The 13,252-nt window shown below is 37.6% G+C and overlaps 1 protein-coding gene across 1 annotated transcript in view; it reads right to left on the bottom strand.

Moving 5' to 3' along the window:
* UBR5 (ubiquitin protein ligase E3 component n-recognin 5) overlaps positions 1 to 13,252 on the bottom strand; it is a 143,101-nt gene that overhangs the window by 45,119 nt on the left and 84,730 nt on the right. The window contains exons 22-33 of the mRNA XM_054017496.1: positions 9,815 to 9,941; positions 7,869 to 8,020; positions 7,322 to 7,417; positions 6,713 to 6,836; positions 5,651 to 5,748; positions 4,834 to 4,982; positions 3,052 to 3,143; positions 2,020 to 2,166; positions 1,796 to 1,914; positions 1,575 to 1,701; positions 1,342 to 1,471; positions 885 to 1,045 (exon numbers count right to left, since the gene is read on the bottom strand). Of these exons, the coding sequence (XP_053873471.1) occupies positions 885 to 1,045; positions 1,342 to 1,471; positions 1,575 to 1,701; positions 1,796 to 1,914; positions 2,020 to 2,166; positions 3,052 to 3,143; positions 4,834 to 4,982; positions 5,651 to 5,748; positions 6,713 to 6,836; positions 7,322 to 7,417; positions 7,869 to 8,020; positions 9,815 to 9,941 (1,522 nt within the window). The remainder of the gene's footprint in view (positions 1 to 884; positions 1,046 to 1,341; positions 1,472 to 1,574; positions 1,702 to 1,795; positions 1,915 to 2,019; positions 2,167 to 3,051; positions 3,144 to 4,833; positions 4,983 to 5,650; positions 5,749 to 6,712; positions 6,837 to 7,321; positions 7,418 to 7,868; positions 8,021 to 9,814; positions 9,942 to 13,252) is intronic.

Raw genomic sequence — 13,252 nt, 5'->3', positions numbered from 1 at the left:
ACTTAAGTCTCCCACATCCCAGATGAGCACCAATCACTGAATGTTCTGGGGTGGGTGAGCCTGCAAGCCTCCCTCCCTCCACCAACAAAAAGTTTGCTTTAGCTTTTATCGGCATTTATTGAAAAATTCTCAACTAGTTCTAGTTCAACTACTTCTTATTAATGCCTCGAAAATGAGGCAGCACATACAAGTGTATTGTTGACAGAACAAAGTTGGTCAAGGCAGTACATTTTGTATAAAAAACAGAACCCATTCAACATTAAAATGTAAGGTTCCTTTTATATCTTAACTAAAGTAAGTTCAGCTCGCAATTTATAAAAGCTGAGGTCCAATGCAGCACTGTGGGTAGGGCCATGTGTGATGTAAACTTCACAGTTCCACCAACACACTTCATTTTTTATCTGTGACACCTGACATAAGTCTGGAGACACTACAAGAAACTGCCAATTGTGCTGAACTGTGTGACTATGTTATGTATGTTGTTGTAGCTGTGTTGGTCCCAGGATATTAGAGAAACAAGGTGGGTGAGGTCATATCTTTTACTGGACCAACTTCTGTGGGTGAAAGAGCTACACAGAGCTCTTGTTCAGGTCTGTGTAACTTGAAACCTTGAAAAGAGAAGTCGGTCCAAAAAAAGATATCACCTCACCCACCTTATCTCTTTAAGTATGCTATGGGAAAAGAGAGACTAAAATAAGAGTCAAACCATTCCTTTTTATATGGAACTTAAATATCATTTGAATCCAGATCTCCAAAAGTAAAAAGTTAGTTTCAGAAGCCTTATGCATCACCTACCCCCACAAAACCATTTTAGTGTTTTCTTTATTAATGACCAACACCAGTTCATACACATCCATTTATGTAATAAGTAAAACAACCCTTACTTTTTCTTTTTGGATGAAGCCATTTCCACACTAAGAATAACAAAAACTCTTGCCACAGAACGCAGAAATCTCATTGTAACGGCAATAGCTTCTTCTCTGCGCCCTGGAGTGTATTTATTTTGTAGCTCCTTTACAAGAGTACCCAGCAAAGTATCTAAAAGCTATGGAAATAACATTATAATGTATTATTTATGTGGTAAGGAATCACACTAGAAATGCTTAATGCATTATGTTTCAAGTGTCTAAATTAAAGATTCACAGAAAACTGGTATCTAAAAATGTGCTAGTTCCTTAATGTAAAAAAAGGCATATTTAGTAGATCACGTAAGAGCAGAATTGGGTGGAAAATCCCATGCCTTATATTTGAAACTGAATTAAAAACCAACTCTTAAACTTGTATCTAATGGATATTGCATGATGTACAAAATTAATTTAAAACATGGCTAAGAGTGCTTACCAAAATGTCTGCTGTGCACTTGACAATAAGGCAATGTGTAAAGCAGTCCAACCGAATTGTACCACTTTGCTGATTAAGGTAAACTTGTTCTTCAGGCAAAAGATGACCTATTCTACTGCTTGCACTAAGACTTGGAAAAAACAAAGCAAAATGAAAAAAATTTATATAAGTTGACAGTTCTCAAAAACAACCGTTTAAAAAAATTAATTGAAACAATATTTGCAAATACACACGGGTCTTTATTCTCCTGGGAGCCAAACATGATCATAGATTTCAGCGCATTCCAATCTTGTAAAACACGTTCCAAAGCAAGCTGAGCAAATCGTGGAGGTTCTAAATCGTGATCAGGCATATCAGAATCTAAAGAGAGAAAAAAAGGCCAGAGTGGCATGTGAGAAAGGAAGTGAAATGCAGAGACCTACATAGTCTTCTTTTCATTGAAAAAAAGGCTCACCTTCAGGATTTGCAGTTTTCCGATTACGATCTTCCCTAATTCTAGGTGGTCTGTACTGGCAGTGTTCTACAGTTTGCCTGGCAACTGTCTGTACTAAGAATAATAGAAGGTGTTCCCCCCTGTAATGCAGAATACATTAGTAAGAAAAATATTTAAAAACAAACCTGTCATATATATTATTCCTTCCACTCCCCCGCCCCAAGTCACTACAAATACAAACTTACCTGCTATTTGGCATTGTGACCAGATTTGTAGTGGTAAGCAGTCTGTAAAGTAGATCAAGACGAGCAGACTTCTGTCCTGCAATTAATGTTTTACACTTGCATTTTTCCCAGCAATCACAGTAGGCTGTTGGGGATGTTCGCTTGAGCCTGAAATAAATAAAAATCTTTAACATCACTGTTCAGAAATTCATTTTTAAAATATTTACTGAAAGGGGCTTTTGGGGTTTTTTGTTTTTTTAAATAAATTTCGTTTTCTACTACAAACTTTTTGAAATAACAGTAAACAAACAAAACACTCATTTAGGAGAAAAAAAATTACAATTCCTAAATAACTCAATTTCAGTTTATTGGTGTTCTGTTCTACTATTGATTTAGCGTGACAGTTTCACTATATAACACTTCACATTTCAGATAGCTTTTTTTAAAAAAGTAAAAGGGGTCTCCAAAGCATCAAAAAGTTAAACGGAAATCTTTTTTTCCTACTGAAGAAAAATCAAAGATACTTAAAAATTACAAGCACATCTTTGTGGGTATAAGATGATAACTTGTTAGTTTACAGATGTTTGATATTAACGCAGCTGAGCTTAAGCTGTTTAATGAAGTTACCTAGACTGTAGCTTCAAATTTGTAGCAATCATATATTTTGGATGTATATTTGGTTTCTAGCTCATTTATTCCTTGCTCAGGGCTAGTTTTTAGAGGGAACATACATTAAATTTGTTTTGATACTTGATAGCTTTGGTTCACATTTTATTACTATAGAAGCAAACTTTTGAGGTTGTGGTTGAATATGCTAACCATTTACTCTGTATACCACTGCCTCCAGTCAAATAGCAGAAAGACTAAAAATATTTATGGATATAGACTGGTTCATATTAAGTTAATTTTTAATAGTTTATTAATTTGCAAGTATTTTGTAGCATAAGCTAATGAATAGGAAGCATCAACTAATCAGAAGTGAAAGCAGTTAGTGAATGGAACCAATTAAGACATCAGTTTGACTGTAAGATAGTGAACTCAGTGTGTACTTACTTGCAATCATGACCTTTGTGACAAACTCGTGCACATTCTGTGCAACAACAAAGAGATTCCAGTAAGCCACATGTTCGGCATTCAAAAATATCCTAAAATGAAAAAAACCACAATTTTATAAACATGAAGTTATATGCATAATCTCCCCCTCACAATGGATATCTAAAATATATAATGTGAATATTTATTAATTCAATACAATATAAAAAATGTAAGGCTGAAAGAGACCTCAAAAGTTCATCTGCTCCGCCTCCATCTTCTATAATGATACAGGATTAAGTATATTACAGTATACTTAAATACAGTAAAAGATGCTTTATGTGGCATGTTGCAGGAATGGGGGGTGCCAGTAAGTGAAAAATGACAGTTAACTAAGAGGGAGGGAGTTTGGGTGTGGGAGGGGGCTCAGGGAAATGGGCTGGGGCATGGGAGGGGGTGCTGGGTGCCAGATCCATGCAGGGCGGGGGGGAAGGTGCTCAGCTCAGGCGGCTCCCCGCAAGTGGTGACCTGTCCCGGCTGCTCCTAGGCAAAGGCAGGCAGGCAGGCAGCTCCACGCGCTGCCTCCGCTCACAGGCGCTGTCCCCGCAGCTCCCATTGGCCATGGTTCACAGCCAATGGGAGCTGCAAAGCTAGTGCTCAAGGCAGGGGCAGCACACAGAGCTGCCTGCCATGCCTCCACCTAGGAGCAGCCGAGACAGGTCACTGCTTACAGGGAGCTGCCTGAGGTGAGCACCCCCCAGATCTGGCACCCAGCACCCCCTCCTGCACCCCAATCTACTGCCCTGAGTCTCCTCCCGCACCCAAACTCCCTCCCAGAGCCCGCACCCCACCCCCCTACCAGACTATAAATCCCCTGACTGACTATAAACCGGAATTTCAGTGAAGATCAGAAATGCCAGTTTATAGAGCTTTCCAGTTGGTGAAGCGCTGAATAAAAGAGCTTTTACTGTATTCCTTTGGTATTATTTCAGTAAAATAATTCTTTCATTAATAATAAATAAAATAATAATATATAGAGATATACCTATCTCAGAACTGGAAGGGACCCTGAAAGGTCAAGTCCTGCCCCCTGCCTTCACTAGCAGTACCAAGTACTGATTTTGCCCCAGTTTCTTAAGTGGCCCCCTCAAGGATTGAACTCACAACCCTGGGTTTAGCAGGCCAATGCTCAAACCACTGAGCTATCCCTCCCCCCTATTAAAATTCAGTGTCAAACTAAGGCAAGACTGAGCAACAGAACAGTTCTGGGAGAATAAAAGCAAGCTGAAAGGAAGACAAGTTCCATTTTTAGAGCTGCTTTAAGGCTTAAATGGTGGCTGTAGTGGCCCCACGGTAAAAATGGACTTTAAAAGTTGCTGAGTAGGTTGATTTATGTTGGTTAATCAAAGCCTGCAATGCCTCTAAAATCTTGCTTTTAAAAATATTCCTTTAACACACAATAGAACTACTGTGCAACACTTCTGCTAGTTAATCCGTCAGACTATAGAATACTCTGCTCACCTACAAATCTATGTCCAAGCTGTTCAGGGAAACAGCCCTAGAACTCTACTAGCAACAAGGTTTTGACCAAAACCGGCTACCTATTTATGTTTTCCATTTTGAGAAGTGGAAATAGATAAAGACGACTATAGCACAACTCCATACTGCTAAAATGAATTAACAGATTAAGTTCATCTATACAAGAATAGGGCCAGTGGTGTTCAGTAACACTAACTCTAAAGTACAGACAATGCATAGTTGAAACACATTCCCATTTAACTTATTAAAAAGTGTTTAACTTACCTGATTAATGTGCTCTGCCCCAGTCCACGTAAAGCTGCATGTATCATTACAACACAGGACATATAAAGGAGAATCATCTGGGTTTGTGCCAGATGGGCAAACCATTCCCATGAACACATCTTCCTCTTTTTCACTAGAAGTTGCCTCTGCTAGAAAAATTCAAGCATAAAAGTGGTGTAAAGCAAAGTTTTTCATAGTAAAATCAATTTTAAAAAAGAGTTAAAAATACGAATGATAAAATGCTCTCAATAATATTTAGAAGACTTCTTCCCCAACACACTATAGGTCTTCCCTGCAAAGAACACCTGCAGATAACTACAATAGGAAGTTAAGCAGGTGCCTAAGTCTTTTCAGGAATGGGACCTAAATATGTGTAGAGTTGCATCATATACTGTATTCCAAACTAGAAAGAATAAACTTAAGTAGTGTATCAAGTGATCCATTTATATTACAGGAGTACTGTGACGTTTAAATCATTTAGCATTTTGAGAATACTATCTTAATTCATTAGTGTTTGTAAAGCAACAGATCCTTGAATGAAAGACCTTATATAGAGCAAAGTAGTAATATTAACAAAACTCCATTGCTACTATTAATACACATATTAGTACATGTTCTCAAATAGCAAATTATCCATGACAGGCACCATATTTTGGGTGGGGGTAAATTTTGAACACCAGCATTTACTCAAACATATGCAACTTTACATAGAAGAATGTTTGTTAGTTATACAATCAATTACTGTTTTTGCATGTACGCCAAAATTAAAAAAAGGAAACAACTCTGTATGCATAAAACATTTTTGAAACTCATTTACCTTTGGCAATTTTCTGTGCAGTTTCCAGAATGGTAATTGCAGCAGGGTACGCTCTGCCACTAACAGCAGACATAAACGGTGTCATACCTCTTGCATCTCTAGTAAACGAATTTGTAAAGTTATTACCAAATAAGTCAAAAAATGCTGAACTTGTAGTTGCAAAAGAAAGCTATGAAATAGGCCAACTTAACCCTATATAAACAGGAATTAGTCTGGATAAGTGGGGCTGCTGAATATTGGTACATATAAAGTAATAACCAAAAAGAATTTTTTTTGTGTAACAGAGAACAAAACTGGAAAGATTAAAAAATGAAGTTAGTATAGCGCATACATTAAGGAAAAGCAAGGAGTTGGTAATTTAATAATTTACCATATATTTAAAACGTTGTCATGTTGATTAAAGGGAGAAACTCAACTAATTAAGAGTGTCTTTTTTTACTGTAATAATATAAATAGTCTCTTCAGAAAAGAATTCAAATGTTTGACTCCTTATAATCTTTGCTTCAGACCTCTTTGGCATCTTATAATAAACCTTTATTGCACAAAGGGCAATATGTCTGTCAAAGTTCCAGAGTTTCCTGACACTTAAGTAGTGTCCCTTTGTTTCTTAATTCCTCCCTAGTATGAACAGTATATCAATTTTATCAATCTCGTCAATTGTGCAAATTTAGTTAAATTTCAAACCCTTGTCTTCTCCAAAGATATTAAGTTGGATTCCATATAATCTTTTTTCACAAAGAATCTCTAGACCTGGTGTTGATTTCTTATGATATACTCGTCTCCAATACAGCATTATCACAGTGTAAGTGCTTAGATTAAATATCCTCAAAAGGGATTACTTGAGAAGTAAAGTACTTTGTAATCCACGTATCTGTGTGCACACACACTCTTGCAGACATTTTGCAGTAATTCTAGTTTAATATACTGCTTCATATTTAAAATTTGCCTACATATTGAAGACATTTTCACCAAGATGTTCAGGAGTAAGTTTCAGCTCATGTATCATCTTCAGGGGACATTTGTTTTAAACAATGGTGGCACTTTTCATTTGAAAACCCTTACTTGGCTGATAGTAGCTCTCGAAGATAAGGTTGTAAAACGACACTATCACATAACAATTTCAGTATAAAATGAGCATTTGCCTTCCGATCCTTTGATTCCACTACAGATGGTTCAGTAGAAGGACCTGCAATCAGAAAAAATACTTCTGTGGAAACAATCCCCAAAGTGGGTCCCTATTAAGTGGGTCATTTAATAAAAGTAATTTCATCAAAGAGAGACAGCTGTATTAAGGTTACCATCAATCATCACCTTGACTATGACAGTCTTGGCAGTTTCAGCAACACATTATGCATTTCACTGTATATAAAGGATTGTCTATTTGAGAATATGAAATGTTATGAGCTGAAACAGATAGTAAGCACAATTTCATATTACTATTGACATTTTTACATGCACAACATTTGCAGGTAAATAAAAGTTTATGTGATATTCTATTGAGCTGTGCTTTACTTAAAAATAAGTTTACGAATAGTGGTAAATGCTGCTTCAAGCCAAAGCTATCTGTATTTACAAAGGAGCAGCAGTTGGGATACACAAAAACCTATCAAAAGGTAGCTTTTGTGATTTCCCGCCCCCCAAAACATATCCAGATAAAGAGCAGGTTCTCACCTGGTATGGTGGAGGTGCTAGGTCCGGGGCCAGTGCCAGTCGCTGCTGTGGTAAGAGATCCCACAGCGGGGGCCAGGATAAAATCAATGTCACCATCTTTCAGTAAACAGAACAGGGATATTTTTTATATATTGATGTACATTCTAACAAGCTTTTTCTGCAGTATTCTAGCTACGCTATACACCTGTTTATATTTAACTGACACTTTGCTTTGAGCAAAAAGTCATGTCATTAGGCTGACATCAATATAGCCAACATTATAGCAAATACTTTAAAATGCTGTTGCCAAACTTTTTAAAACAAATTTTGTTTATTGTACCAGTTTGAATAAGTGCTTTTAAATTCTAAATCACTGCTTCCATACAAAAAGTACATCTGATTACTCCATTACTAACATTACTTACTCTTCAGGACATTTTTTAACATCTATACATTTCAGTCTCAGACACTAAATTTTAAATTCACCTTCAAAGTCATTAGTTTATTGTTGTTTTTTTAATCATGTCTAGTTTTACACTCACATCCATTGATACATTAGCAATCTTACCAGGATCCATTGCAGGAGGATCAGGAACCCAGCTGGGAGGAGCTATTGGTGGAGAAACTGGGTCCTGGTGATCACTAGATGAAGCTCCAGCTTCATGTCTACCCAATCCAGCTGCTCGCAAGGATCTTCTCATCATCTCCCTTAATCTCAAACTGAATACAAACCAAACAGAACAAATTCACTTCCACATTAAGTGTATTACCTAATTATAAATCAAAGAACAACTTTTGTAGTTAAAGGCAACCCAAACTTCTTTTATTCCCATAATTGTCTTAGGTACAGAGAAAACATCAGTCAAGCAATAATTTTAAATTTCCTCCCAACATTCTATTGTAGCAGGATATATTGGCCCTTTAAGGGCAGCTGTGGCCCAGTACTTCTGTTATTGGGTCTTGTTCCCTTTAAGAGGGAACAAGTGAGAAAGCAAAGCTAATCGGGAAGCAGGCTAAAAAGCACAGGACCTATTCCTCAGTAAGAAGAGACCAGCAATAAGGCAAAACATGGAGTTGGTCTCTCCATTAAGAGAAAGACTAAGGGGGAAAAGGCTAAAAGGAGGAGGAACCCCAAGGAGAGAAAAGTTGTTCAACCCCCAAAGGAGCAGGAGATGAAGGATCTGTTTAATGAAGAAAGGGCACACAACTATTATCCCCACTGCATCAACAGGGCTGAAGCTGGATACCCAGTGGGGGTTTGTGGGGTAAGGTGGTAATAGAGGCCTGTGATGGAAGCAGAAGAAGGACACAGTGTCTGACAAGAAGTGGTGTGAGCTTGAGTCCTTGTATATGCACCTTATTTAGAAGTTGCAAGGTTAGGGATCCCAGAGAGAGTAAGAGGAAGGCTCCACCTTTTGCTCCCCTGCATCAAAAGGGAAGACTGTATCGATATGGAGTAGAGGACTATGGCCCAGGGATGGCAAAGAACTGTTTTATTTCATGTGGATTTATGCTTTGGTGAGAGAGTCAAAGCACGAATATCATATAGGCTCCCCATCCAGTCAAAGGAAAACTGAGGAATGGCTCTGGAACCTGATACTGGAACGATAAGAACTCATTACACTTATCTATAAGTTCTGTCCTAAACATCTATCAATGTAGATACCTCTCAGATCTGAGGGCTTGTGGGGGGAAGCACTTAATAAAATTAGAGGTCTTGCAGCAGGCAAATAAATAGGGACACCTTGTGAGTTTATCAATGACCTAGAGCAACATAGGTACCATACCCCCCTCGCCCCCACCAATAGCAATGATTGGTTGGGGGGAAAAGGGGAAGAAGAGTTGAAAGAATCTAAGAAGCCTTCAGAATGGATTATAAAAGATATTAGGAATAATCAATTTCAATATTACTCATTTACTTTGCCATCACAGAAATTACACTTTAATAGATACAGACCACACACACTGAAATCATAAGCCTATCCTAGAAGTTTTCCTAAGATGTAAATATAAGTAGCAGTTTTCAAACACTTCTATAAAACACTTATTCCTAGACTCTTTAATTAATTGCAGTTTATTTGGTGCTTTATAAACCACAATTAAAGCCTCTAAATCTCCAGGCTGTAGATAAGTACTAATACCACTTCACAGTTGAGGAAGCTGAAGGCCAGAGTAGTTACGAGACATGCCCACAAGTCCATGCTAGAGCTAGAAACAGAACCAAGACTGTCTGGCCCTCACTCCTGCACTTCAATCACTACACCCCCATTTCCTTCTCCTTAATCTGACAACAGCACCCCATGATTTACTACAGATAAAAGGCAAAACAAACCTCTTCTAGGATAGGTTTATGATTTCAATGTATGTGGTCTGTGTACATTAAAGTGTAATTTCTATGATGGCAAAATAAATGAGAATATTGAAATTGATATTCCTAATATCACCTTTTATAGTTTCATTAACATACAAAGGGTACTCAAAGTACAAAACAAGCTTGTTAAAACCAGTTTATACCTTCTGCTGCTTGATGATCCTGCCCGATTTCCTGGACCATTACTTGATACTACTGAGATTGCATTTGCAATAGCCTCAACTGCAGAAAGCCTTTCAGCAAACGTATTCCTTTCAGAGCGCTCTGCTTCTGAAACATTAAGAAAAACATTTGGTGCCAAATTTTAAATAAAGTATCATTATAAAGAAAGGAGTTAAAACAGGGATCTTAATTACATCTTAAAGACTCTCCTGCAAACTCTTAATTTGTTTGTTTTAAATTCAATTAGTCTTCCGGTTGCAAATTCCCTGGCTCTAGGAGGAAAGTAGCTGTTGATGGGAAATGATTGCACAGAATGCGCTTTATGATCTGCAAAAACATGGATCTTATGTTTTTCATTTTGAAAGTGGTATCCAGATATTATTGCTATGTGCCTTATACATGTGTGTAATTATTGGAATAAGACCCTGGATTCAATGAATAAGGTATAGAACTATTAGTATCTTTATATACGACAACCCAAAGAGTCTTAAATCTCCTCTAATGGCTGTACAAATATACAAAGGGCATGAGTGCCAAAGGGAACCAGCATTTGAAATGTCACCGCAAAAGAAACCATTGCACAGCGCTCCCCTCTGAAATTCTCTGAGGTGTCAACCCAATAAAGTTAATCAAGATACTGATGACAAAACAATATCGTGCAGGCAATTCTGACAAAAATCTCTGGTACAGCAAATAGGATCAGCAAGACATTTTCATAGCTTTGTGTATTAGAAAAAAGTTTTACAAAAAGAATCGTATAATTTAACATAAAAGGTTTCTCTCAAAGAGAACCGTTTTGTCTGGATTACAACATTCCTGTGAAACAGCCAACCATCTAAACACAACACCACTGTGGTAACTAAAAAAACAGATATGACTAAGGGCATGTCTTCACTAGCAACATTAAAGTGCTGTCCCGGCAGCGCTTTAACGTGGCTGTGTAGTTGCGGCACCAGCGCTGGGAGAGAGCTGGAAAAAAAAAAAACCCACCTCCACCAGGGGAATAGCTACCCTCTCCCAGCACTGGTGCACTGTCTCCACTGGCACTTCACAGTGCTGAAACTTGCAGCACACAAGGGTGTGTTTTTTCACACCCCTGAGCGAGAAAGTTGCAGCGCTGTAAAGTGCCAGTGTAGACAAGGCCTAAGTCATTTACCTTTAGTGCTTCTATCTGGATAATGAAAAATTATATCTACTATATTCTTCTATAGTCCTTTACTTACTTCCCTATGAAATATTCTAGTTCAGAATCTCATAAAATAGGCATCAATAAAAGTAATTAGAAATACTGTTCAGAGGGATACAAGCTAAAAACAAAACATTTCAAGTTAAGTAGTCAATGCAGTTTACAGGGTCATTTTCTTTGTTTATTTTATCCAGACAGATAATGTGAAACTGCAAAAAATCACCACACTGGATTTATATTCCAAGTTAAAAAAATTCACAAAACATTTCTGTACCAGCATTTAACTAGAATTGCTTAAGGTTTCTACTTTAATTTGATCAAAAAGTTCTGAGGTTACAGTATTGGTACTGTCTATATATAAAAGCATAACAGCATTATAAGTGGTACCGGTATTAACACGTTTATTTAACATTGCCTGACATTTTCCATTATAAGACCCTATTTCAGTTGCTTATAGCTTTGCCAAACTCGAACCATTTGGACTGAAACTTCATGCTGACTGCCTTAGGCTTATGTCTTTTTGAAAAGTTTAAGGCAAATTGGTTCAGCTGTTTCTCAGAAAGAGATTAACAGCTTAGTCCAGGTTAAAATTTTTATAACTGTTTCATTGACAAGCCTAAGCACACCCTCAACAGAACCTGGAGTTGAACCCATTACTCCTGAGTCAACATTCCTTTGTTGCCATCCCTGTCTAGTGGCAGGTCAACAGAAGATAACAGTCTACCACTACTGTTAGCTCAAGTAGGGAGGACTGTGCATGGGAACTAAAGAGCCCAACCCTACTTACGAGGAGGAGAGGACTCAATATGACTCCACATGATGGAATTTTTATCTTTTTGGATTTTAAGTTTTAAGGAAACCTGGTAAATTACATTTAAAAAAATTGTCAAAAGAATGTTAAGGTTGCACAGTCAAGTATTCAAAATTAGGAAGAGACAGAATTAAGGTTGCCAGCCAATGCAATCTTATTTCAGTCCTCTTGTGGATATGCATTTTAATACAGTCTTTAATTACATGATCACATAGTATTTTTTCCCACAAGACCACTGCCTCAATCAGTGCACATGATGGACAGTGCTCTGGGAATCACTGTTGTGTAGTGAATGAGGCTTTCGTCTGTAGGACCCCTGCCTCATTTTTGTCACAGAAATTGGAAGGTGTGTAATGAATGAGACCGGGAACTGCAGGAAGAAAAAGGATCGTCTTGCAGTTAAGGCAGCTGTATGCCACTCTAGAGAACTGGATTCTATTTCTGCCTCCCCCAGTACCATATAGAAACTCTGTGGCAAAGTCACAAACCAAATTTTTCACTGGTGACCACTATGTGCTTGTTGGGTAACCAATCTGAGGCACATGGGGTTTGATTTGAGAGTGATCCACACTTCTACAACGGCAACTGAGATTAATGGGAGTTGTGCTCTGAACATAGAATGTTATAAATTGCTAAATACTTGGGAAAAAATCAGGCCCATGGCTTCTCAAACTGGGCACCCAAAATTAGTTGGCACTTCTGGATTTAATCTCTATGCTTCAGTTCCTCATGTGTAAAATAGTGATACCACCACCCGGGCACCACAGTGGCATTATGAAGAGAAGTTCATTAATGACTGTAAAGAACCAAGATACTACTATGAGAGCACCACAGTAAAGCCCATGAGGAAGTTAAATCTTTATTCAGTGCAGGGTTTGGATGGTGTACAATAAATAAGGAATGGGGCCACACATTGAATGATGAGGATAAAAGAAATATTGAATAGCTACCCATTTGGTGAGCACTGTCCATCTTGTGCACTGAATGAAGTAGCCCTGTGGAAACAATAGTATGTGATCATGTAATTAAAGACTGTATCATAATGCATATGCAGAAGGGGGCTGAATTAAAATTGCAAGAGTAGTCTTAATTCTGGCATTTCTGAACTTTTGAGCATTTGACTTTGCAAACTTAATGTTCTTTTATGTGTATTTTTTTTTTTGATGCAATAGTATTTTAAAAGCTATAAAAAATGTCAGTCCCTTACATCAACAAAAAGCCCTTTGTTCATATTTTCCAATACAGATTTCTCAATGGAAGAAATACCAAAGACACCACTAAACATTAGACAAGTTATCTGATAATCCTGGAAAGAAAACTTAAACAACACTGTGTGTGTTTGTGTGTGTAAAAAAAAACCCCCAAGCTAATAGTGATACAAAGGGACAATCTAAAATTTTCAGATCTGGGTGCTCTAAGTTT

Source organism: Malaclemys terrapin, chromosome 2 (genome assembly GCF_027887155.1).
Source record: "Malaclemys terrapin pileata isolate rMalTer1 chromosome 2, rMalTer1.hap1, whole genome shotgun sequence".
NCBI lineage: Eukaryota > Metazoa > Chordata > Testudines > Emydidae > Malaclemys > Malaclemys terrapin.
The sequence above is the reverse complement of the archived record's forward strand: the minus strand, read 5'-3'. Positions and strand labels throughout refer to the sequence as shown.